This window comes from Dendrobates tinctorius, unplaced genomic scaffold (assembly GCF_039654945.1).
Source record: "Dendrobates tinctorius isolate UK_male_01 unplaced genomic scaffold, ASM3965494v1 ptg000196l, whole genome shotgun sequence".
Taxonomy (NCBI): domain Eukaryota; kingdom Metazoa; phylum Chordata; class Amphibia; order Anura; family Dendrobatidae; genus Dendrobates; species Dendrobates tinctorius.
The window spans coordinates 3,253,915-3,276,530 of NW_027361863.1; the positions used below are offsets into that span (position 1 = coordinate 3,253,915).

A 22,616-nucleotide genomic window follows, 5' to 3' on the forward strand; every position below is an offset into this window, starting at 1 on the left:
TACCACAGCAGCTTAGCGTCTGACATCGCGCCTGCGTTACCTGCGGTGTCACTAGGCGGCACTATCCACGCCGCGCTGCTGTATCAGCTTATTAGCGCGGTTGCAACACTTTGCACACTTGTCTCCACGGTAGGTCTCTGTGGGTGTAGTGCTGTCATATTTTAACTACTCCGGTGACCAGTTCCCGTCTGTGTGCTGCTGAATTCCTGTGCACCTAACAGGTTCAGCATACTTATATTTATTATTTGGCTATACGACTCTGTGAGTTCAACAGAGTCTGTGCTGTGCACTTTGGGTGTAGTTTAACACCGTGCACACTACCGCCAGATTGCTCTGTCGTCACTTAGCTGCGGTTTTCCATCCTCCGCACGGTGGACCCCGAGTGGCGAAGGCACATTATTTGTATTTTTATTTAGTGCCTTCCGCCACTCCTAACACCTGGTCTATGTGATGTATTTACAGCAGTTTCAGTGTCTCCTATGTGATGTATACACAGCAGTCTCAGTGTATCCTATGTGGTATATATCAGCAGTCTGTGTCTCCTATGTCATGGATAAAGGAGTCTCAGTGTCTCTTATGTGATATATACACACAGCAGTCTCAGTGTATTCATATCATGTGTACAGAGTAGTCTCAGTTTATCCTATAATATTTACTAACAGGAGTCTGAGTGTCTCCTATGTGATGTATATACTGCAGTATCTTTGCTTCCTATATGATGTATAAACAGCGGCTGAGTGTATCCACATGATGTAAAACAGCAATCTTGGAGTCTCCCATGTGATGTATACAACAGTCTCGGTGTTTCTAATGTGAAGTATAAACATCAGTCTGTATCAATGTGATGTAAAATCAGCAGTCTCAATGTTTCCTATGTGATGTATATACAGCACTCTTGATGTCTCCTATGTGATGTATATACGGTAGTCTGAGAGTATCCACATGATATAAAAACAGCATTCTCAGTGTTTTCTATGTGATATATATACACAGCAATCTCAGTGTATTCATGTCATGTGTACAGAGTAGTCTCCGTGTATCGTATGCTATTTATAAACAACAGTCTGAATGTTTCCTATGTGATATATATACTGCAGTCTCTGAGCTTCCTATATGATGTATAAACAGCAGCTGAGTGTATTCACGTGATGTAAAAAAGCAATCTTAGTGTCTCCTATTTGATGTATAAACAAACAGCAGTCTGAATGTATTCACATGATGAAGCGATAGAGAAAACAGCAGTCTCGGTGTTTCCTATGTGATGTATACAGTAGAGCGTCAATGTATCCTCTGTGATGTATATACAGCACTCTCGATGTATCCTATGTGATGTATATACACCACTCTAAGGGTATCCACATGACGTAAAAACAGCAGTCTCAGTGTTTCCTATGTGATGTATATATAGCAGAGTCTGCGTCTCCTATGTGATGTATACACAGCAGTCTCAGTGTATGTGATGTTTAAACAGCAGTCTCAGTGTCTCCTATGTGATATATACACAGAAGTGTCAGTGTAACCATGTGATGTGTACAGAATAGTTTCACTGTATCCTATATGATGCATATACAGAAATCTCAGTGACATCTATGTGATATATAAACAGCAGTCTCTGTGTCTATGTGATGTATATTTAACAGTCTCAATGTCTCCTATGTAATGTATATACAGCAGTCAAGTGTATCCACATGATAGAAAAACAACAGTCTTGGAGTCTCCTATTTGATGTATACAGCAGAGTCTCAGTGTATCCTATATGATGTATGCAGATACAGCAGACCTCCCACTGCTTGAGTTGTATAAACGATACATGAGTAGTGATACATTTCCCACTTTGAGAAGACATGCAGAATAATATAAAATTCTGTGTACCTGCAGCCAAAGAAGGATCTTCCTGTTCCAACTATGGTGATCTAACCACTATTTAGACATACATAATCAACTCATGATTTTTAATTCTAATTTAAAAAATGGTGCTCAATGGTGAACATTCACTTTAAAGTGCACAAAATGCTAAAAGATAAACCGCACCAACCTGTTACACCAACAAAAATCTATATCTACTGACCATGGAAAATGCAGATGCAGTGATTAAACCCCTTCACGAATAAAATAACACTTTCTTCATGGGTTATGAAATGTTGGAGCTGTAAAAATAAGATACACTGTAAAGTCCATTATGCAGGAAATTCATCGCCATCGGTACACAACATCTGGGCCCTTACAGCGCAAGTGTATGTGACACGCAGAAGGAATGTACTGTCAGGAAGACATTCCCATAAACTACTGTAATATATTATAGCTGAATCAGTGATGTCATCAATGTCAAATTATAAAAATATTATCTACCATCTTAATTCGTATTCATGTCATCCATATGTCTAACTTTTCTTACCGCTGATTTTCGCATTAGAACAAATAATTTTTATGAAAATATATAAAACATTTCTCTTCTTATAATTTATCTTAAATGGGTTCTGTAGATAGTTCCCAAATTTTATATGACTTTGTTATAGTGAATGTCTGCACAATTTTTTTTTTTTTTTAAATCTAAATAGATCTGAATTCCTTGTGGAATAATTTAATAGATATGTACATCTTTGGGGCAGCATTTTTTCTTTTTACTTACTTGCATTAGGTCTAAGAACAGTTTTTTGCAATAGAGTTTCCACTTTCATTAAAAATGTTGGAACACTTCTACAGCCTCAATGTATCACCGTGCATAACTGACTTCAGAATGATTTAACAGTGAATCTGTTAGGCCTGTTTCACACTTCCGTTGATGGCGGACAGTTGACATCCGCCAAAAACGAAAATTAACGGATCCGCCTCTGTTGTGACATACGGATGTCAGCGGACGCTAATATGGACGGATCCGAAAAATTTAAAGCGAGCGCGGTCTGGAAGGAGAGAGAGAGAGAGAAAGAGAGAGAGATTATTCGCTGCTCCCGGAACGGCATTTCAGGGTTAAAATGCTTTCTGGAGTAAAGCTTCCGGGCATGCGCACTTAAAATTGACGGACCGTCAAGGAATAAAAACGTTGCAGGGTCCGTCTCATCCGCCCGGGAGACGCTAAAATCTTGGCGGATCCGCCAAAAAACGGGTGGGACGGACGACCGTCAGTCAAGATCCGCCACTAATGTAAGTCTATGGGGGAAGAAAACGAATCCGCCCCTTTTTTGGTGGATCCGTTTTTTTCTAAAATTGGCGGATTTTGACTGACGTCAAAAAACGGAAGTGTGAAACAGGCCTTACTGAGCTCATTGTGATGCCAGGATCTGTAACTCTTACCTTTCTTCTCCTGAACCATTTTATCAGCTGATTTGAGTCAAGTGGAAACTTGAACTTAGATTTTCAGGATGGTCCAGGACAGGAGATATAAGGATTATAGAACCTGCAGTCAGAAGGAGCTCACTGACAGATTCACTGGTAACTCATTCTGCAGTCTGCTATGTACACCAATAAATGGAATATTGTTCCCTTTATTTTTTTGAGCAATATATATATATATTCTCGCTTGAGAAAGGTCCACACTTGGGACCGATACCTTGCACATGGGCCAATAAACTGCACGTGATATTATCCATTGGTGTGCTGCTTTCGCTTTCTGGAGTCTGGTTATAAGGTTTGGTATATGCCTGGAAGTATTTTTGCAGCTTCTCTGATTTTGGTGCTGCTTTTTTGTTATATATATTTTTAGTACACAATAAACTTAATAATATACTTGCATTATCAAAAGGTGCCCTGATCTCCATATATAAGCGTCAGTCCCTATAGATTTCTATGTCATAGATTGGATTTTCCAAATGGCAACCCCTTGAATTGATGATTCTTGATACCCTCAATCACCACCAGGGGAAGATGACTGCATACAGATTATATAAGGGATTTGTACTCATTTTTACTTAAATGCAAATATATTTTTGAAAATTTTTTTTAATTAAAATTTTGTACCTTTTGGTTTTTATGCAAAAAAAGAGAAGTTTTCTCCAGCGATGACAGGTAGGATAATGGAATAAAATTTCAAGCTTATTCATCAATATTATAAACCAACATTACTGGCAAACCACCTGTCCATTAACTAAGCCAAAGCGCTTCGGCTAAGAGGCCTTAGTCATGACCATGATCATAAAACGAGTTGGTTTCACTTGGTGGTTTTACAGTAATGTTGGTTTTTAATTTGGACTTAATAAACTTGAAATTTTATTCCATGACCTTGGAGAAACTTCTTTTTTTCTGCATTGCTGATACGATCCAGATTAGGGCAGCTCCGTTGGGTGATTTCTACTGAAACAAGAGACATCTGGACTCGGTAAGCTGACTCTCTTTTCTCAATTCCCCAGACTGCATTTTTGCTTCCTGCACTTTGGTGACTGCAGGATGAGTTAAATGTGAAACCGTCAGTGAGCTTGTATCAGGGAGTTTGTGACTCTTTCATATGTCTTTGTCTGAGGTCCTCTGAGGTGATTTATGACCACATCAAACTTCAGCTCAGATAATCAGCACAGAAAAAGACAGATAAAAAAGAGTTACAAACGCCATGTGAGAAAGCTCACTGGTGGATTCTCATATAACTTAATTCTGCAGCCACCAATGTACAGGGATAATATAGAGCCAGTGAAAACCAAACAGTGCTAAATTTTTTATAAAAACAAGTTTTGAAAATTATTTTTAGCCCAAAATAATTGCATTTTAGTAAAAAACATTGTTCTTATCCCTTCCAGGCCCCTTTACACATGTGAGAAATTAAGAGAACCAGCCTTTATAAATTCTTCGACTGATCAGATCATTTTTGCGGCCCAACAATATGAATGATGAGACCACAGTGCACGGACTGGCCCGGTGGCTCTCCCTACTCAAGCGTGACAGCTGCATATATTTCTATGCCGCTATCACGCCTGAGTTGGGAGAGGAGCGGCATTACGGTCTAATTTATACGGTGGTCTCACTGCGCCCTTACGAGCAGAAATCAGTCAGACTAGATCTGCTTTTATTACTATGTGATCGGCTAAAAATCTAAACGTCAAATAGAGCCAGAACTCTGAAAAACCTTTTTTTCCAGAAAGATGAGAAATTTTTTCCCTTTAGACCAATGTAGAAAAAAAAAGTATAACAGAGTAGATACTAGACATTGTGACATTCCCAATTTCCCACAGGGTTATTCTTTGTGACATTTCTACTAAGTTTGCATTTCATCCTTTTTTTCTGTGCAGTTACATATTATGTGTAGAAAAACGTGTTCAGAAAAATAAAAGTGCATAGGCATGGCGAACAGAGGAGGAGAGAAGTGGGACTCCCGCTGATAATCCCACAATCATGTCTGTCTTTTTACCACGGATTCGCTTTCATGTGATTAGGTGCAGAACTGACATTTCTTCTGGACTTTTATCCGTATCTCTGGATTTTTTTCTTGTTTTTCCACCTGCAAGAAAAATAAATCATGTTTGCTGCTTTATAAAATGTGTTACCACCAAATACCCTAATGATAATGACATGCATTGTCCCACTCATAGCTACCTCTCTCCAGGTCCCTGCAGACAACAGAGGGGGGGAGAAAATCTGTACCTGAAAATGACCGAAGGTAAATCCACACAGTTCAGATTAGTGGCAGAAATTTCTGAATCTTTCTCATCCATTTGATCTGGGCTTGCAGAAATCCATGCACATGCTTCAGAAACAACCCCATTCAGATGTATGGAATGGATTTTTCTTCAGAAATTTTGGCAACCATTCTCACGTGTGTGAACAGATGAAGCCAAAGATAAATAATGAAAAAAACAAATGCAATAACAGGCACAGCATGTTTTGAAAATTGCTATTGGGACACTGAGCTAATAAAATGGGCAATCCTATCTAACATCACTTTATGATTGACCTGTGGGAACCCCAGCAATTCTGAAAGAGAAGGGTCATGGTGCTGGTGTAAGGCTTTATCCCCTCCTAAATTTCACTTGTATTGTGGAGCCTCTAGATGTGAAGTTTAGAAGCGAACTGCATGAAGCCCCGTCCACTTGAATAGGGCCTTATTGTAGGTCCCTGCGTGGTTAACGGTTTTAAAATAATTTACAGTATTTCTAGCATAAAAAATATGAATTTTTCCATTTTTTCGCTTCCATGTTCCTTGGTGCAGGTACTAATCTATGCTGTTGTTAAGGGCTCTGGGTAGAATAAATCTCATTCCACCTCTAGCAGCTGACAATACAGTTGTTTGGTGGGCTCCGGGCAGAATAAATCTACTTCTCCCTCTGGCAACTGACAATACAGTTGCTTGGTGGCCTCTGGGCAGAATAAATCTTCTTCTCCCTCTGGCAGCTGACAATACAGTTGCTTCCTCAGTGAAATGAATGTTTTCAGAAGCACTGCATGCAGAAGATTCCTGATAAACAGTGTAGAAAGCTAGAGGGTCACTTTGCACTATGACCTGTCTGTGGGCCGAGTGACAGAACATGTGTCCACCAGCTCTCATTAGCTGGATGTATAAAATTTATATACACTGTAAACACCAGGTGGCTTCATTTTAGGTAATTAAATGTTATGACCCTTTATAGCTCTTCTTCTACAGGAGTACTTCTTATGCCTAGTTATCCTCTAAAGTCACTGTCTATCACCTTAATGGACATCAGTCTCCAAGTTTTTACTAACTAAGCTAACAGCAGAAAAATGTAGAGACAGAGAATAAGGGTCTCTGCCCCTACATCATGCTGTTCTCAGATGGGATGGCAAAAACCTGGTGACAGTATCCCTGTTAAGAGGCTTAAAAATATCAGCCAAACCCCAGACACCCAACTGTGGAAGCCTGGTTTCTGATCATTGTTAGTACAGAGTAGGTTCTGGTTGGCTTGGTGAGAATCCTTTGTAGCAGCTCCTGGGGGTACACTAATTCTCCTTGCAGACATACAGTTAAGCCCCCGTCACACACAGCAATCTCGCTAGCGAGATTGCTGCTGAGTCACAAGTTTTGTGACGCAACAGCGATCTCACCAGCGAGATCGCTGTGTTTGACACCTATCAGCGACCGGACCCCCTGCCGGGAATCGCTGATCGCTGCAGAAAGCACTGGACATTTTTTTTGATTGCTTATCTCCCGCTGGCCAGCATGCATCGCTGCGTGTGACAGGCGGGAGACCAGCGATCAGCGAGCTGGAAACCAAGGTACACATCGGGTTTCTAAATGCCGCGCAGATGTGTACCTTGGTTGCCAGCTCCCTGCAATAGCGCGCTGGTATCTAACATAAACATCGGGTTTCTAAGCGACGTGCGTCGCTTGTCACCCGCGTGTCGCTGTCCTGATCGCTGCTGAGATCTGCCTGTTTGGCAGCTCAACAGCGATCATGTAGTGACACACCAGCGATCCTGACAAGGTCGTATCGTTGTCGGAATTGCTGGTGAGTCGCTATGTGTGACGGGGCCCTTAAACTTGTTAGAGTTGAGGGTCTTACACATTGTGCTCCCTCAGATTGGTCACATAGACATACTTAGCGTCCTCAATAACTTCTTGCCAAGTGTCTCCTCTCCGCTGTTTTGTGCAGCACTGGACATCATGTCTCCGCAGGAATGCTCCGTGTCCACAGTGACACTGCAGGAATCCGGTTCTGTCATAAAACACAAGGAAAATTTGCAGAAAACAATCAACTCTTCTCATTCTTTCAATTTGCTTTAAAAAAAACAAACAAAAAAAAAATTGAAGTCTATGTATTAGGGCCAGAGTTACATTTTTGCCTGGTTCCGTATAGTCTAGGCGTAAATTCTTGATCGCATAAATTCAATTGTGGCAGACATTTCTATTACTGTCCATTTATCTGACTGAGTCTTGCAAAACTCCACGTACAGTATGTGATACAGAAATAACGCCATTCACATCTATGAGACCAGTTTACAGTTACAACCACAACACAAGAGTGAGTGTTGACACCGCTGGAATGGTGGCAGCACGTGAGGCCAGAATAGATTTTTTTATTTTATTGGGGCCAAACATGGGAGATGAGAAGGGGTTGTCCTAGTAGTGGACAACCCCTTTAAAGAGGTGGTCTGAAACTAACATTAATTTAATCCTAAATCTCTATCTATGTAATGTAATAATCTACTATCTTTTCTGATACACTTTCATTAAGAAGTCCCTGCTGTTCCCTCTATTCTATCTGCTTTTATTTACTACTTCCTGTTTGATGACATTTAATTTGAGAATTCCCAGTGCATGCTCAGTTACTCAAAATAGTTGTCATCAGGGGGCAGAGGCTGCCATCACTGCCGCAGCCTCAGTCTCCACCCTGAAACTAAGCGTCAATGATGTCCATTTCAGGAGCTGGGCTAGTACGAGTTCTCTTGTCACTGTGCAATATCCTTTTCAATGCACAGTAACAGTGCGCTTCCTCGTCAGGTCTAGTTATAAGTGCCATGGGCTGGCAAAAGAGCGCACTGTCAGTCAGTATACACTGTAAGGAAAAACACGAAGCGCAGAGCAAGCAGACACCAGCCCCACCCGCGAAACAGACATCTGGGGTATATGCACTGCCACAAGGTAAAAAAAAAGAAAGAGTTGGCTCCATTTGGTGGGATATGACCTTTATTTAGGCTCTAGGGAGCTCCTTTTTTTAGAATAAGAATCCCCACTTCCCCCCCCAAAAAAAAAAAATAGATTAAAAAAAAAAACAAGTAACTGCTAGGAATCAACATGCCCGTAATTTGGGGAAGAAAAACAATCCATGCAATTTTCTTGTTAATAACATTGGCAGACATGAGACTGTAGTATTTCCCAGAAAAGCCGTCTCAAGGGGTGGAAAAAAACAACAGCTGACCTTGCGGACCACCTAGCCGACTACAGTATCACCAATGAAGTAAGACTTCTAAATAAGGTGATACATCTTGCAGAGTGATAGTTACAGGCTTTATATATGGATTGGATAACCAAGTCAGAAAAGTCCCTTGGTCAGTCACGCCAATAAATGCAGGTGAGGGAAAGTGTTAGCTGTCCTCGGTCTACAAGAGCTTCCTGTGAGGCTCCAGAAGGCAGGCTCTGGGGACTACACTAGACCAGGACAAACAAGGTCTGCTGACCAAGTAAACGTAAAAGCAGGAAGCACATCGGCGCCTGCCTCTGAATGTGCCGCTTTACAGGGGTTGTTGATCTTTTTATTCAGCAGGGTCACTAGAGACGCAACATCCGAAAAAAGACAAGGTTGTGGCTATGGAAAGACGTGACAAAAGTATAGAAGGATGGACGTGCACAACATGTAGCACCAAACTCCACCAAAAACAGGAAGAAATGCAGCCCTATTAGATGAAAGCATGTAACTCTCGGGATGCTTCCATTGTCTGTCAAAGAGATCATCAAAGTCCTCGTTGTTAGCAAAGTATAATTATTGCTGGTAGGGTCGACAGAAAAAAAATCTCCTTCTGGGAGCTGGGAGGGGGTTGCAGACCAAACCTTAATATAGAGGGGGTCTTTCACTGCCCGGTAAAGTACTGCAGTACTGTCTACAGCTCCGCTATCCTGAGAAAACTCTGTTGATGCTGAGCATAATGCATGGGAGAAGATCCTGACTCTGTTGTAATAAAATTTATCATTTTTCTATGGTGATCCCTGCTTTTGGTGTATGTCCTCTTGGCTCTTTTCTTTTGGTAGACTCTGTTGAAGGGGGCGTCAGTGTGAAACTGGAGTATTTTTGCTGTCAGAAGGGGTTTGGAAGGAATGAAGAAGGATGGCAGATATGTGAGCAACCATTACTGGCAACCATTACTGGGTCTCGACCAAAGAATGGAAGCAGGTCATGGTCACATTTCTGACCAATGCCTTTTCACCCAAACAAGCTTAATTCCTGAGGGAATGTCCAAGCGGTCCGACGCTGGAGCAGAGCTAAGGCACTGGACACGAGGAAGCCTGTCTGCCACAAGGAAATCTATCTGCCTGCACGGTAAGCTGTTGTGAGTTCATTTTCCCCTTCACTACTGAGGCCCGAGGAACTCCCTCTTCTGGTAAAGAAAGGTAGTGAGCCTGATTATCAAACACCTGAGTCTGATGATGATGACTGGCTGAGTGGAGTTACTGACTGGATATAAGGCTGCCGACGCCCTTCTGCCCTGCGGGTGATTTCTCTGTGGGATCCTTGGAGACCAGTCTGAATTCCTGCTCCTCTAAAGCTAAGTTTTCTGCTCGGCTTTTTGCATTTGTGCTTAGACTTTATTTTGCTTTGTTTTTCTGGATTTCTGCCATTCCCTGCTGGGGTGTGCTGAATTCCTTTAGCTCTGTCTTCTGAAAATACCTGAGTGCTGATTTAGTTTTTGAAGCCTAGCTGCTTCAGGGTCTTTTTCATATCAGCTTGTTGGCTTATGTCTTTGATAGGGTTTTGGCAGATTGCAGACAGCAACCTTCCTTTCCTGTTCTGTTTAGCTAGCTTGGGCCCCATCGTTTGCTCAGCCTATCTTTCTATCTGTGTGAGTGTTTTTTCATCTTGCTTCACCGTCATTATATGTTGGGGGCTGCCTTTTACTTTAGGGTCTGCTCTGGGGCAGTTTCCTTTTCTGTCTTTAGGCTATTTAGCGCTCCGGCTGTGATCGAGGGGTCAAGGGCATCGTAGGAACCCCCCACGTCTACTGCTAGTTGTGTTGATAGGTTCAGGGGTCTGCAATCTGATAGTTGCCAGCTTCTCTGGTTTTCTGGACGTAGCTTCTATTTTTGTGTCTGCCTCCTACGGTGACTCAATCATAACAGAATCACCCGCCATACCGCAGATCCTAGGGTACTCAATAGCAGGAAAGAATTGTATAAAAAAAAAAAAAAAAAAAGTGTGTATATTTTTTCCTCTATATCTCTGAGGCCGTAGGGGGAATTTTTTTTTTCTCTCAATGGAGATAAAGCAATTGTCTGATCCTGTGGAGCAGCTCGCTGCGGAAGTGCGGGGAATTTCCGCCTACCTTGCTCATTCACATGCTGCTGAACCAAAGATTCCTACACCTGATGTATTTTTTGGGGATCGGTCTAAATTTTTGAATTTCAAAAATAATTGTAAATTATTTTTTGCCTTGAAGCCTAACTCGTCATGGAGCTCCGCGCAGCAGGTTAAAATTGTCATCTCTTTGCTGCGTGGTGATCCCCAGGATTGGGCGTTTTCTTTGAAACCAGATGATCCTATTCTGACCAATGTGAACGCATTTTTTCAGGCCTTGGGGTTGTTGTATGACGAACCTAATGCCATTGATCAGGCTGAAAAGACCCTGCTGGCATTGAACCAGGGTCGTGATTCTGCAGAATTGTACTGTCAAAAATTCCGAAAGTGGGCAGTACTTACTACCTGGAATGATAATGCCTTGGCTGCTCTCTTTCGGAAGGGGTTGTCAGAAGCCGTAAAAGATACTATGGTGGGATTTCCTGTTCCCTCTGGTCTTGACGATTCTATGTCATTAGCCATTCAGGTTGATCGGCGTTTGCGCGAACGCAAAGCTGCACGGGAGGTGTTGCCACCTGTTGAACAAATGTCTGAACCTATGCAATGTGATAGAGTTTTTTACAGAGAGCAGCGTCAGGAGTTCAGAAGGCGTAATAAGTTGTGTTTTTTCTGTGGAGATGCCTCGCATATTATTTCTGTCTGTCCTAAACGAGAGAAACGCTTTGCACACACGTTTTCTGTTGGTGGTGTTCAACCTAAGTTTCTTCTGGCTATTACTCTGATCTGCTCCCTGTCCACATTTTCTGCCAAGGCTTTTGTGGATTCGGGAGCAGCCCTAAACCTAATGGACTTGGATTTTGCTAAACGTTGTGGATTTCTGATGATACCTCTGCAGACGCCTATCCCTTTGAGGGGGATTGATGCTACTCCTTTGGCTAAAAATAAACCTCAGTTTTGGACCCAGGTGGTAATGCGGGTCGCCCCAGACCATCAAGAAAATTGCAGATTTTTGGTGTTGCATAATCTGCATGATACTATTGTTCTGGGGTTTCCCTGGTTACAAATTCATAATCCAGTTTTGGATTGGAAATCTGTGTCTGTGGTGAGTTGGGGTTGTCGGTGTGCCTTTAGTGAGGCTCCGGTGTTTTCCACCTCTCCTCAGTCGCATGATGTTCCTGATTATTTGGTGGACTTTTATGATGTATTTAGTGAGAATGAGTCTGCGTCTCTGCCTCCTCATAGGAGTTATGACTGTGCAATTGAACTGAGCCCGGGGTGTAAATTTCCCAAGGGTCGGCTCTTCAATTTATCTGTACCCGAGCACGAGGCTATGCGATCCTATATTAAGGAGGCGTTGGAGAAGGGTCATATTAGACCATCCTCGTCACCCTTAGGTGCCCGTTTTTTTTTTGTAGCCAAAAAGGATGGATCATTAAGACCTTGTATTGATTATCGTGCCCTCATCAAAATTACTGTTAAATATCAGTATCCGTTACCCCTGATTTCTGATCTATTCACCAGAGTTAAAGGTGCTTGCTGGTTTACCAAGCTTGACCTCAGGGGGGCGTATGATCTTATTCGCATTAAGCATGGGGATGAATGGAAGACGGCGTTTAATACTCCGGAGGGACATTTTGAGTACCTGGTGATGCCTTTTGGGCTCACTAATGCCCCTTCTGTCTTCCAGTGCTTCATGAACGATATTTTCCGAGATTTTGTCGATAAATGTTTGATTATCTATCTGGATGATATTTTGATCTTCTCCAAGGATTGGGATTCTCATGTGAAACATATTCGGACTGTGTTCCAGATCTTGAGGGAGAATTCCCTGTATGTCAAAGGATCTAAATGCCTTTTTGGAGTACAGAGGATTTCTTTTTTGGGATTTATTTTGTCCCCGTCAACTATTGAAATGGACCCGGCCAAGGTACAGGCCATTTACGATTGGGTTCAGCGCACTTCTTTGAAGGCCCTCCAGAAGTTTTTGGGTTTTGCTAATTTTTATCGGAAATTTATAGCAAAATTTTCTAGTATTGCCAAGCCATTGACTGATTTGACTAAGAAGGGTGCTGATGTGTTAAATTGGTCTCCGGAGGCTGTTTCTTCCTTTCAGGAGCTGAAGCGAAGATTCACCTCCGCCCCGGTTTTGCGGCAACCTGATGTCTCACTTCCGTTCCAGGTAGAGGTGGATGCTTCTGAGATTGGTGCAGGAGCTGTTTTGTCCCAAAAGGATCCTGTAACATCTAAAATGAATCCCTGTGCTTTCTTTTCCCGAAAGTTCTCTCCATCTGAACGTAACTATGATGTGGGGAATCGGGAACTGTTGGCCATGAAATGGGCATTTGAGGAGTGGAGACATTGGTTGGAGGGAGCTAAGCATCAAGTCGTGGTCCTCACTGACCACAAGAATTTGATTTACCTAGAGTCGGCTAAGCGCTTGAACCCTAGACAGGCTAGGTGGGCCTTGTTTTTTACACGTTTTGATTTTGTGGTTTCTTTTCTACCTGGAACTAAGAATGTCAAGGCAGATGCCCTCTCTAGGAGCTTCTTTGCTGATTCTCCTGTGGTGACCAAGCCTGCTACCATCTTAGGCAAAGGGGTAGTTCTTTCTGCCATCTCGCCCGATTTGAGACGTGCTCTGGAAGAGTTCCAGGAGGACAAACCTGAGCGTTGTCCCAGTGGAAAGTTGTATGTTCCTGACCAGTGGAAGAAGAGAGTGATGTCTGAAGTTCATTGCTCTGCTTTGGCTGGTCATCCAGGTATTTTTGGTACTAGAGATCTGGTGAGTCGGTCTTTTTGGTGGCCCTCCTTGTCTCGTGATGTCAGGAATTTTGTGCAGTCCTGTGGGACGTGCTCCCGGTCTAAATCGTGTTCTCGCTCTAGTGGGTTGTTGATACCTTTGCCTGTCCCCAAGAGGCCATGGACCCATATTTCAATGGAGTTCATCTCTGATATGCCTGTCTCTCAAAGGATGACTGTTATTTGGGTGATTTGTGATAGGTTCTCTAAGATGGTTCATCTTGTACCACTCCCTAAGTTGCCGTCTTCCTCTGAGTTGGTGCCCCTGTTTTTACAACAGGTGGTTCGCTTGCACGGGATTCCTGAGAACATTGTATCTGACAGAGGAGTCCAGTTTGTGTCTAGATTTTGGAGAACTTTCTGTTCCAAGCTGGGAATTCAGTTGTCCTTCTCCTCTGCTTTTCACCCTCAGACCAATGGGCAGACAGAGAGAACAAACCAGACCTTGGAGTCATATTTGAGATGTTTTATTTCTGCTGATCAGGATGATTGGGTTTCATTTTTGCCCTTGGCCGAATTTGCTTTAAATAATAGAGCTAGTTCTGCCACTTTGATGTCACCTTTTTTTTGTAACATTGGGTTTCATCCTCGATTTTCTTCAGGGCAGGTGGAGCCCTCTGCCTGCCCAGGTGTTGACACTGTGGTAGAGAGAATGCACCAGATCTGGGACCAAGTGGTGGATAAGTTATCTCTCTCCCAGGAAAAGGCCCAGCGGTTTTCCAACCGACATAGGACCATTGGTCCCCAGTTTAAGGTTGGTGATATGGTGTGGTTATCATCAAAAAATATTGCTATGAAGGTGGCTTCTCCTAAGTTTAAGCCTAGATTTATTGGACCTTACAAGATTTTGGAGATTATTAATCCGGTCTCTTTTCGTTTGGCTATTCCTGTCACATTTAAAATCCATAATGTGTTCCATAAATCTTTGTTGAAGAGGTTTGTTGAACCTGTTGTTCCGGGGGTGGCACCTCCAGACCCTGTATTGGTTGAAGGTAACATGGAATATGAGGTAAAGTACTGGATTCCCGTCTGGCTAGACGGAGACTCCAGTATTTGGTTAAGTGGAAGGGTTATGGTCAGGAGGATAATTCCTGGGTCTCTGCCTCTGATATTCATGCCAAAAGATTGGTGTGTGCCTTTCATCGGGCTCACCCTGATTGCCCTGGTGGCGTGGTTGAGGGTTCGGTGACCCCTCCTCAAGGGGGAGGTACTGTTGTGAGTTAATTTTCCCCTTCACTACTGAGGCCCGAGGAACTCCCTCTTCTGGTAAAGAAAGGTAGTGAGCCTGATTATCAAACACCTGAGTCTGATGATGATGACTGGCTGAGTGGAGTTACTGACTGGATATAAGGCTGCCGATGCCCTTCTGCCCTGCGGGTGATTTCTCTGTGGGATCCTTGGAGACCAGTCTGAATTCCTGCTCCTCTAAAGCTAAGTTTTCTGCTCGGCTTTTTGCATTTGTGCTTAGACTTTGTTTTGCTTTGTTTTTCTGGATTTCTGCCATTCCCTGCTGGGGTGTGCTGAATTCCTTTAGCTCTGTCTTCTGAAAATACCTGAGTGCTGATTTAGTTTTTGAAGCCTAGCTGCTTCAGGGTCTTTTTCATATCAGCTTGTTGGCTTATGTCTTTGATAGGGTTTTGGCAGATTGCAGACAGCAACCTTCCTTTCCTGTTCTGTTTAGCTAGCTTGGGCCCCATCGTTTGCTCAGCCTATCTTTCTATCTGTGTGAGTGTTTTTTCATCTTGCTTCACCGTCATTATATGTTGGGGGCTGCCTTTTACTTTGGGGTCTGCTCTGGGGCAGTTTAGATTTCCTTTTCTGTCTTTAGGCTATTTAGCGCTCCGGCTGTGATCGAGGGGTCTAGGGCATCGTAGGAACCCCCCACAGCTACTGCTAGTTGTGTTGATAGGTTCAGGGGTCTGCAATCTGATAGTTGCCAACTTCTCTGGTTTTCTGGACGTAGCTTCTATTTTTGTGTCTGCCTCCTACGGTGACTCAATCATAACAGTAAGCATTTTCTGAAGTACTCCAACAAGGGCTCAGAGAGGATTCCTGAGGGAAATAAGAGGATAAAGCCCATAAGGACAACTACTGAAACCCAAAGGTGTCAATCAAAGGAAGCAGGGACCGAGAGGGCCTGGGAGAAGCACCAGGAGATTTGTCCACCAATTGCATTCAGTCACTTCAAACACCCAAAGGGAGAAGGAGCATGGACAGTATGGGCGACTGATGAAATAGTGGCACCCATAGGGTGGTAAAACGAGCGTGGACTGCACATTGTGTCCATCCCTGAGTTCTTACCAAAAAGAGCGAGACAAACACACCGAGAAAAAAAACAACCCAACTTGATACAGATAGCTCAGTGTCTGTAGGAAGCATATTCTATGCCTGAGGCCCACCAGGTGTAGAAAACACCATTTATTTTTGTGTGCCAGCCTTCTAGTTGTAGGACCCACGGTTCAGGGTTCTCAGGATCGATCATTCACAATAGTTGATGATCCCTCTTCTTCCTCTCTGCATAGGAAACCACAAATATGACCAAAACCATTTCTATTGAGAAGACAATGTAACATATAACGCGAAATGTTGTAAACAGAAGTTCAGGCAGGACGGCTGCTCCCTTAATCATGTACCTATTGTTAGACAGGTGGAATAATTAAGGCTTTTCATTAATTCATTGCTGCTAAAATAGAAAAAAATTTCTAAACTCACTTGTTGTGCAGCTGTAAATGTCTGCCAGCTCCTCCCGTATTTGGGGGATGTCATCCATATGTAAGAACACAGAGTCATTTGGACTTTTCAAAACATCAGATCTGCTGCCGGCTGGTAAAAGAAGATGCACCGATTAGAAGAAAAAAAAAATATTTACACAATTTAGTATACAGGAATACTAGAAATCCTACCATAGCAATAATGTGCACCGCTACTTTGCCCCCTGCTAGTTGCGGCCAAGGTACGGTGCACTCGCACCCAGGCTGCCAGCAGGGCCAGCTTTGCCTTTGCGTTATTGGAGGAGCACTTGACAATTTTACCCATTTAATAAGATGAGACAACTCCTTTAATGACCCTGGTAAGTTTCATTTTGCATTTTAGTTATTTTCATTTCTCTTCTTCTAGAGCCATAACTCTTTTATCCCTCTGTCGACATAGCATACGGGATGAGTTGTAATTTTGAATGATGATTTTGAATTTGGAAATTATTTTGTCTGAGTTTTTGTTTTATGACATTCATTGTACGGTGAAAATGACCTGGCAATGTGATATTTCAAGTTGGTACAATCACGGCAATACCAAACTTCTATCGTTTATTATTTAGTGGCTTACAAAAATGTTGAACTTTGTACAGAAAAAAAAACTTTGTGTTATCATTTTCTGAGAGCTATCATTTTTTCCTTTTTCTTTCGATGAAGCGGGGTGAGCTGTGCTTTTCACAAGGTGGAATTTTGTCACATTTTGTTCACTTTTTATTAGAATTAGCAAAGGCTTCCTAAGCATTTATAAAGGTCCCTTAGTCTGTTTCAGTAGCTCCACAATCATGGGGAAGACTGCTGACTTGACAGATGTCCAGAAGGCAGTCACTGACACACTCCACAAGGAGGGTAAGCCACAAAAGGTCATTGCTAAAGAATCCGGCTGTTCACAGAGAGCTGTATCCAAGCATATTAATGGAAAGTTGGGTGGAAGGAAAAAGTGTAGAAGAAAAAGGTGCACAAGCAACCGGGATAACTGCAGTCTTGAAAGGATTGTTAAGAAAAGGTCATTCAAAAATTTAGGAGATTTACAGGGAGTGGCCTGCTGCTGGAGTCATTGCTTCAAGAGCCACCACACACAGACGTATCCAGGACATGGGCTACAGGTGTCACATTCCTTGTGTCAAGCCACTCATGACCAATAGAAAACGTCAGAAGCTTCTTACCTGGGCCAAGGAGAAAAAGAACTGGACTGTTGTTTTCAGATGAAAGTAAATTTTTAATTTCATTTGGAAATCAAGGTCCCAGAGTCTGGAGGAAGAGTGGAGAGGCCACAATCCAAGCTGCTGGAGGTCTAGTGTGAAGTTTTCACAATCAGTGATGGTTTGGGGAGCCATGTCATCTGCTGGTGTAGGTCCACTGTGTTTTATCAAGACCAAAGTCAGTGCAGCCGTCTACCAGGAAATTTTAGAGCACTTCATGGTTCCCTCTGCCGACAAGCTTTTTGGAGATGGAGATTTCATTCTCCAGCAGGACTTGGTACCTGTCCACACTGCCAAAAGTGCCAATACCTGGTTTACAAACAACAGTATCACTGTGCTTGATTGGCAGCAAACTCATCTGACCTTAACCCCATAGAGAATCTATGGAGTATTGTCAAGAGGAAGATGAGAGACACCAGACCCAACCATGCAGACGAGCTGAAGGCTGTTATCAAAGCAACCTGAGCTTCCAAAACCCCTCAGCAGTGCCACAGGCTGATCACCTCCATGCCACACCGCATTGATGCAGTAATTGGTGCAAAAGGAGCCCCGACCAAGTACGGAGTGCATTTACTGAACATACATTTCAGTAGGCCAACATTTCAGATTTTAAAATCATTTCTCAAGCTGGTGTTATAAAGCATTCTAATTTATTGAGATAATGACTTTTGGGTTGTCATTGGCTGTAAGCCATAATCATCAACATTAACAGAAATAAACACGTGAAATAGATCACTCTGTGTGTAATGACTCTATATAATAGATGAGTTTCACTTTTTGTATTGAAGAACTGAAATCAATGAACTTTTTGCTGATATTCTAATTATGTGAGAAGCACTTGTATATGGGATGCAGTTTGTCCGCATAGCTCTGTTTGGCGTCAGGTTTCTGTGTCTGCTCTGCAGGAATCCAGAGCCTCACATTTTGCGGTCTCCTGCTGTCTTTCTACTGCAGAGGAGATTGCTTTGCAGCAGACCGCTCCAGAGACTAAGTCCCTCTGTGCTCCTACTGGGCATGCTCACGAGACGATCTCCCATTGGAGATCGGGAGTCATGTGCCCAGGTCCTGTTCCAGATCTCATTGGTCCATCTCGGAGATCTGGAAAGTCCCGCACGGCTATAAAAAGCGCGCATGGCCGTTCCACCATGCGCTAGTATAGACAATACTTGCTATGTGTGAATGGTGACAGATGTATGATTCTGGTGACTGACTCATTTGAAACCCCTTCCCTCTGATAATACGCATGTGGATAGGGAATTAGTTTTGCAGTCAGCGGCAGTCAGTGGCAAGTCTTTAGCCACTGTGCTCACCGCACCGCTACGCTAGGGTCCGACATCACGCTTGCTTTCTGCTTTGTCGTCGAGCGGCAGTGTCCTACGCCGCGCTGCAGTTGCAGACCTCCTTGGCGTCCGAAGAAGCGACGCCGCTCACACGGTAGGTCTAGAGGGACGCAGCTCCTCTGTCTTGGGTCCTGCTCCTGTGACCAGATACCGTGTGTGCATCTACCTGAAGCCTGTGTTACTAACAGGTTCAGCGTTTAGTATGTTTTTTTTGTTGCGGCACCTCTGTGTGTGAACAGAGGCCGCTCTGCGCACTCTGGGTGAAGTTTAACCCGTGTGCATCATACCGCCATATTGCTTATCTGCCACCACTTAGCAGTTACACCACCTACTGCACGGTGGACCCCGAGCGGCAAACGCACTTCATTATCATTTTATTTAGTGCGTTCCGCCGTTCCTAAAAAGCTCCATGTTAATGGGATGTGGATGATCCACACAGCTCCATGTAAATGAGATGTGGTTCGTCTGCATAGCTCTGTGTAAATGGAGGCAAATACCTTGCTATTTCATTGATCAGCGCTCGTTATGGGGCAAATGATCAGCCTGTGGAAATAGACCGATACCTAGAGTTTTTTCTATTCTTGCGGACCCACCAATATGTTCCTTGGCAAGATAGCTGAATAATTGTAATCAGGACCTGTGGTTGTGCCCACAGATGGTAGCCTCATAGTAAGGATCATGGCAGCAGAATACCCTATATGTGCTGATGTTTGGTGATCCATTGAACAAGAAGAAATCTGTGTGAACGTACTCTAACATATCAAAAGTTTTCAAGAAGTTCATCAACCAATAGGAACCGATCTTTCAATTTGCTTTTTTAGAACACACTAGATGATTTTCCGATTGCTACTGACAGCACATCCCACTTACACGGCAGAGATTAGGTGCAGCCATTGATTTTGTATGTCAGCACCTCCATCCGGTATGAACATGGACGGATGCACATGTGGCGCCCCTGAGGCTTCAGTCGCCACAGAGGTACTGCAACTTCTCCTAAGGTGTAGTGCCCCACCATCCAGGTAAGGTGGGAACTCCTGACCACACTCCACACCTGCATTCCACACACAGGATGGTTCAGTGGGGCCACCTAACAGCTTCAGGCTGGGGGTTAGCAGAGTACCCCTCGTGGAACCCTGCTTCGTAACACGAGATGTGCTGGGAGGCGGGTGGAGTGAGATGATATAAAAGAGTGGGAAGAGTGAGAGTTAGGGGATTAGTTGGAGAGAGGGAGAGAAGAGAGAAGATGGGTGTCTGAGGGACGTGCTGCAGCAGGTCCCAGTGATCTGGGCTGCTGGCACGAGAAAGACCAGAGAAAGAGACTGATAAGATTGATAACCTAACCTTCCAAGAGAGAGATAGAACAGATCGGAACGAAGGAGAATAGAAGGACGGTGGGAAGCTGGTTGAAGAAAGATAGAGAACCCTTCCAGTCCAGAGCGCAAAGGCCGGGGCCCGGTCCCCGAGGTTGATTGGATCTTTATGTCCGGCAACAGACACCGGAGGAGTAGTGAGCCACTAACGCCTTGCTCCCATCATAGACTTGGGACACAACAGCAACTGAATAGAGAGCCGGGACGCAGAAAGGAGTCCCCGAAGGAGGCTACAGCTGTCTGTCATACAAGCAGAGACTAGGAACACCTAGAGAGAGGCATTCCAGTGTAACTAAGTACAGGAGTGCTTTGCACCTAAAGGCGCATTGGAGGAGTCGTTCAGTGAAGGTACATATTGACGGAGTGTGGAAGGGAGAATCCTATCTGGCCTGCAGGTTGGCTGGAGCCCTGGCCTGGAGAGCACAGTACGGAGGCAGGCATGTGTGTGTGTGAACTGCAAACAGTGAGTAAAGCCTTGGAACCGCACACCCTGGTGTCCTCCAGTTATTCCAGCACCACTACACCTGGGTAGCAACATCTATACCATTCTGCGCCTCTCCTCATCCATTGCACCTACACTGCCCTGGGACTACAGCTCCACCTGTGGGGAGCTACACCATCTTTGCTGCACCACACCATCAGTCCCAGTGGATCTGCATGCAGCGCTGGCTCAACATCTTACTTGCCAAACACCACGGGTGGCGTCACGAACTATCCAAATAAACTATTACACCATTAACATCACCGCCATTTATATTGGGCGCCCAGGGCCACGGACCGGGTCACCGCTGCTGTGACACACATTCCCCCTTGACACCGGCCTGGTACCGAGTACCCCACTGCCCTGGGTGTGAGGGGCGACCCACACAGTCTCTGCTCTCTTACTGCCCCCATTCCTAAGCTTGTGATGGTCTTCCATCTGTGTACACGATTTAATAATTTGGTAACACCTCATTCAATATGAAACACATAAAATCCTTTGGGTGGTATAAAATACATTTACCCAAGTTGCAGTTTCTGTCACTCAGTAATGTGGTCACGGCGTCGTCTTTTGGAGATTCGGACACTCTGTGATACTTGGCGACTTTTGTAGACTCCCCGTCAATGAATACTTCTATTTCTGGGGACTGGGGAGAACTGTCCATGCGGCTGGCGGCCAATGCGTTCTGATACTGTTGCCTTGTAATCTATTGGTAAAAAAAAAAGAAGCAATTTTACAACAACTGAAAATGTTCCCTTTTCAGAGGGATTGTCCAACACTTAGGTAATCAATATTAGATCGGTCCAACACCCGACAATCCAACGATCAGCTGTTCTTAGCTCTGGCAGTGAAAGGAGCCATAACAGCACTGTGCCATACACTGTAGTAGCTGTTCTTGGGTACTGCAGCTCAGCTCCTATTCACTTCAATAGAAGCTTTGCCCTCTGACAGGTGCAATGAAAACTAGAAAACGAGGACATGAAAGTTCCAACACTTTTAGCTACTGCCCATTCTAAAAAAAGTGGATGGCAAATAACAAAGAAAGAGAATCGGGACAGTCCCGATACATACTGGTCTGGTATATACACCAAAAGCAATTTTACCTTGCAAGAGGCGACGACAGCAAGCCAATGCTTTTACTCTGAGTTTTGACTACAGGGATAGCAAGTAGTAAGAGCAATACCACTTGTTTTGAAAAGCAATTGTTAGGGGTCATGCAGATGTCCATATGCATCGGTCTGATCTCAGACAGCAATACATGCGGGACTGAGGCTCTGTTTGGGTCAGGAGACCCGCGGGGAATCCGTGCATTGCTGTCTGAGATCAGACCGATGTGGATAGGCGTCTGCAAGAGCCTATAGGATGGGAAAATCCAAATTAATTAAATACTTGATTCCAACTGGAAACTGCAATTCTATACGGACTACAAAAAAACAAACAAACTGTGATATACATTTGAAGGGTTACCTTGATGAACTGGACATCGCAGAGGATGTGGACGGAGTAATCTGGAATGTACAGGTTGTTGTTGCTGTTGCTTAGTTGGTTGTTGCTGCCCCCGTAATCATTACGCTCTCTGTTAGGGGATTCAGAACGGTTCAAACCACTGCAGCGAGAAGGGGATCTGTTTACTACGGAGAGCGGGGGAAAGGGGAAGGAAAAGAAAGCAGAAAAATTGGACAGAAAATAGGATAAGGAAGATAGCAAGAAAGGAGATTTACTGCGAAAGAAGGAAGCAATATATGTTAATAAGAATGAAATAAGTGAGGGCTATTCTGTTCTAAAGGAGGG

The 22,616-nt window shown here is 43.8% G+C and overlaps 1 protein-coding gene across 3 annotated transcripts in view; it reads right to left on the reverse strand.

The window, feature by feature from the left end:
• Nucleotides 1-2,603: 2,603 nt before the first annotated feature.
• Nucleotides 2,604-22,616, reverse strand: part of CNNM1 (cyclin and CBS domain divalent metal cation transport mediator 1) — a 69,671-nt gene continuing 49,658 nt past the window's right edge. For all 3 annotated transcript variants that reach the window (XM_073552814.1, XM_073552815.1, XM_073552813.1), the window contains 5 exons: nucleotides 22,293-22,456; nucleotides 21,348-21,531; nucleotides 16,395-16,505; nucleotides 7,476-7,592; nucleotides 2,604-5,422 (listed from right to left, as the gene is read on the reverse strand). In XM_073552814.1, coding sequence (XP_073408915.1) covers nucleotides 5,346-5,422; nucleotides 7,476-7,592; nucleotides 16,395-16,505; nucleotides 21,348-21,531; nucleotides 22,293-22,456 — 653 coding nt within the window. In that variant the 3' untranslated portion in view covers nucleotides 2,604-5,345. The remainder of the gene's footprint in view (nucleotides 5,423-7,475; nucleotides 7,593-16,394; nucleotides 16,506-21,347; nucleotides 21,532-22,292; nucleotides 22,457-22,616) is intronic.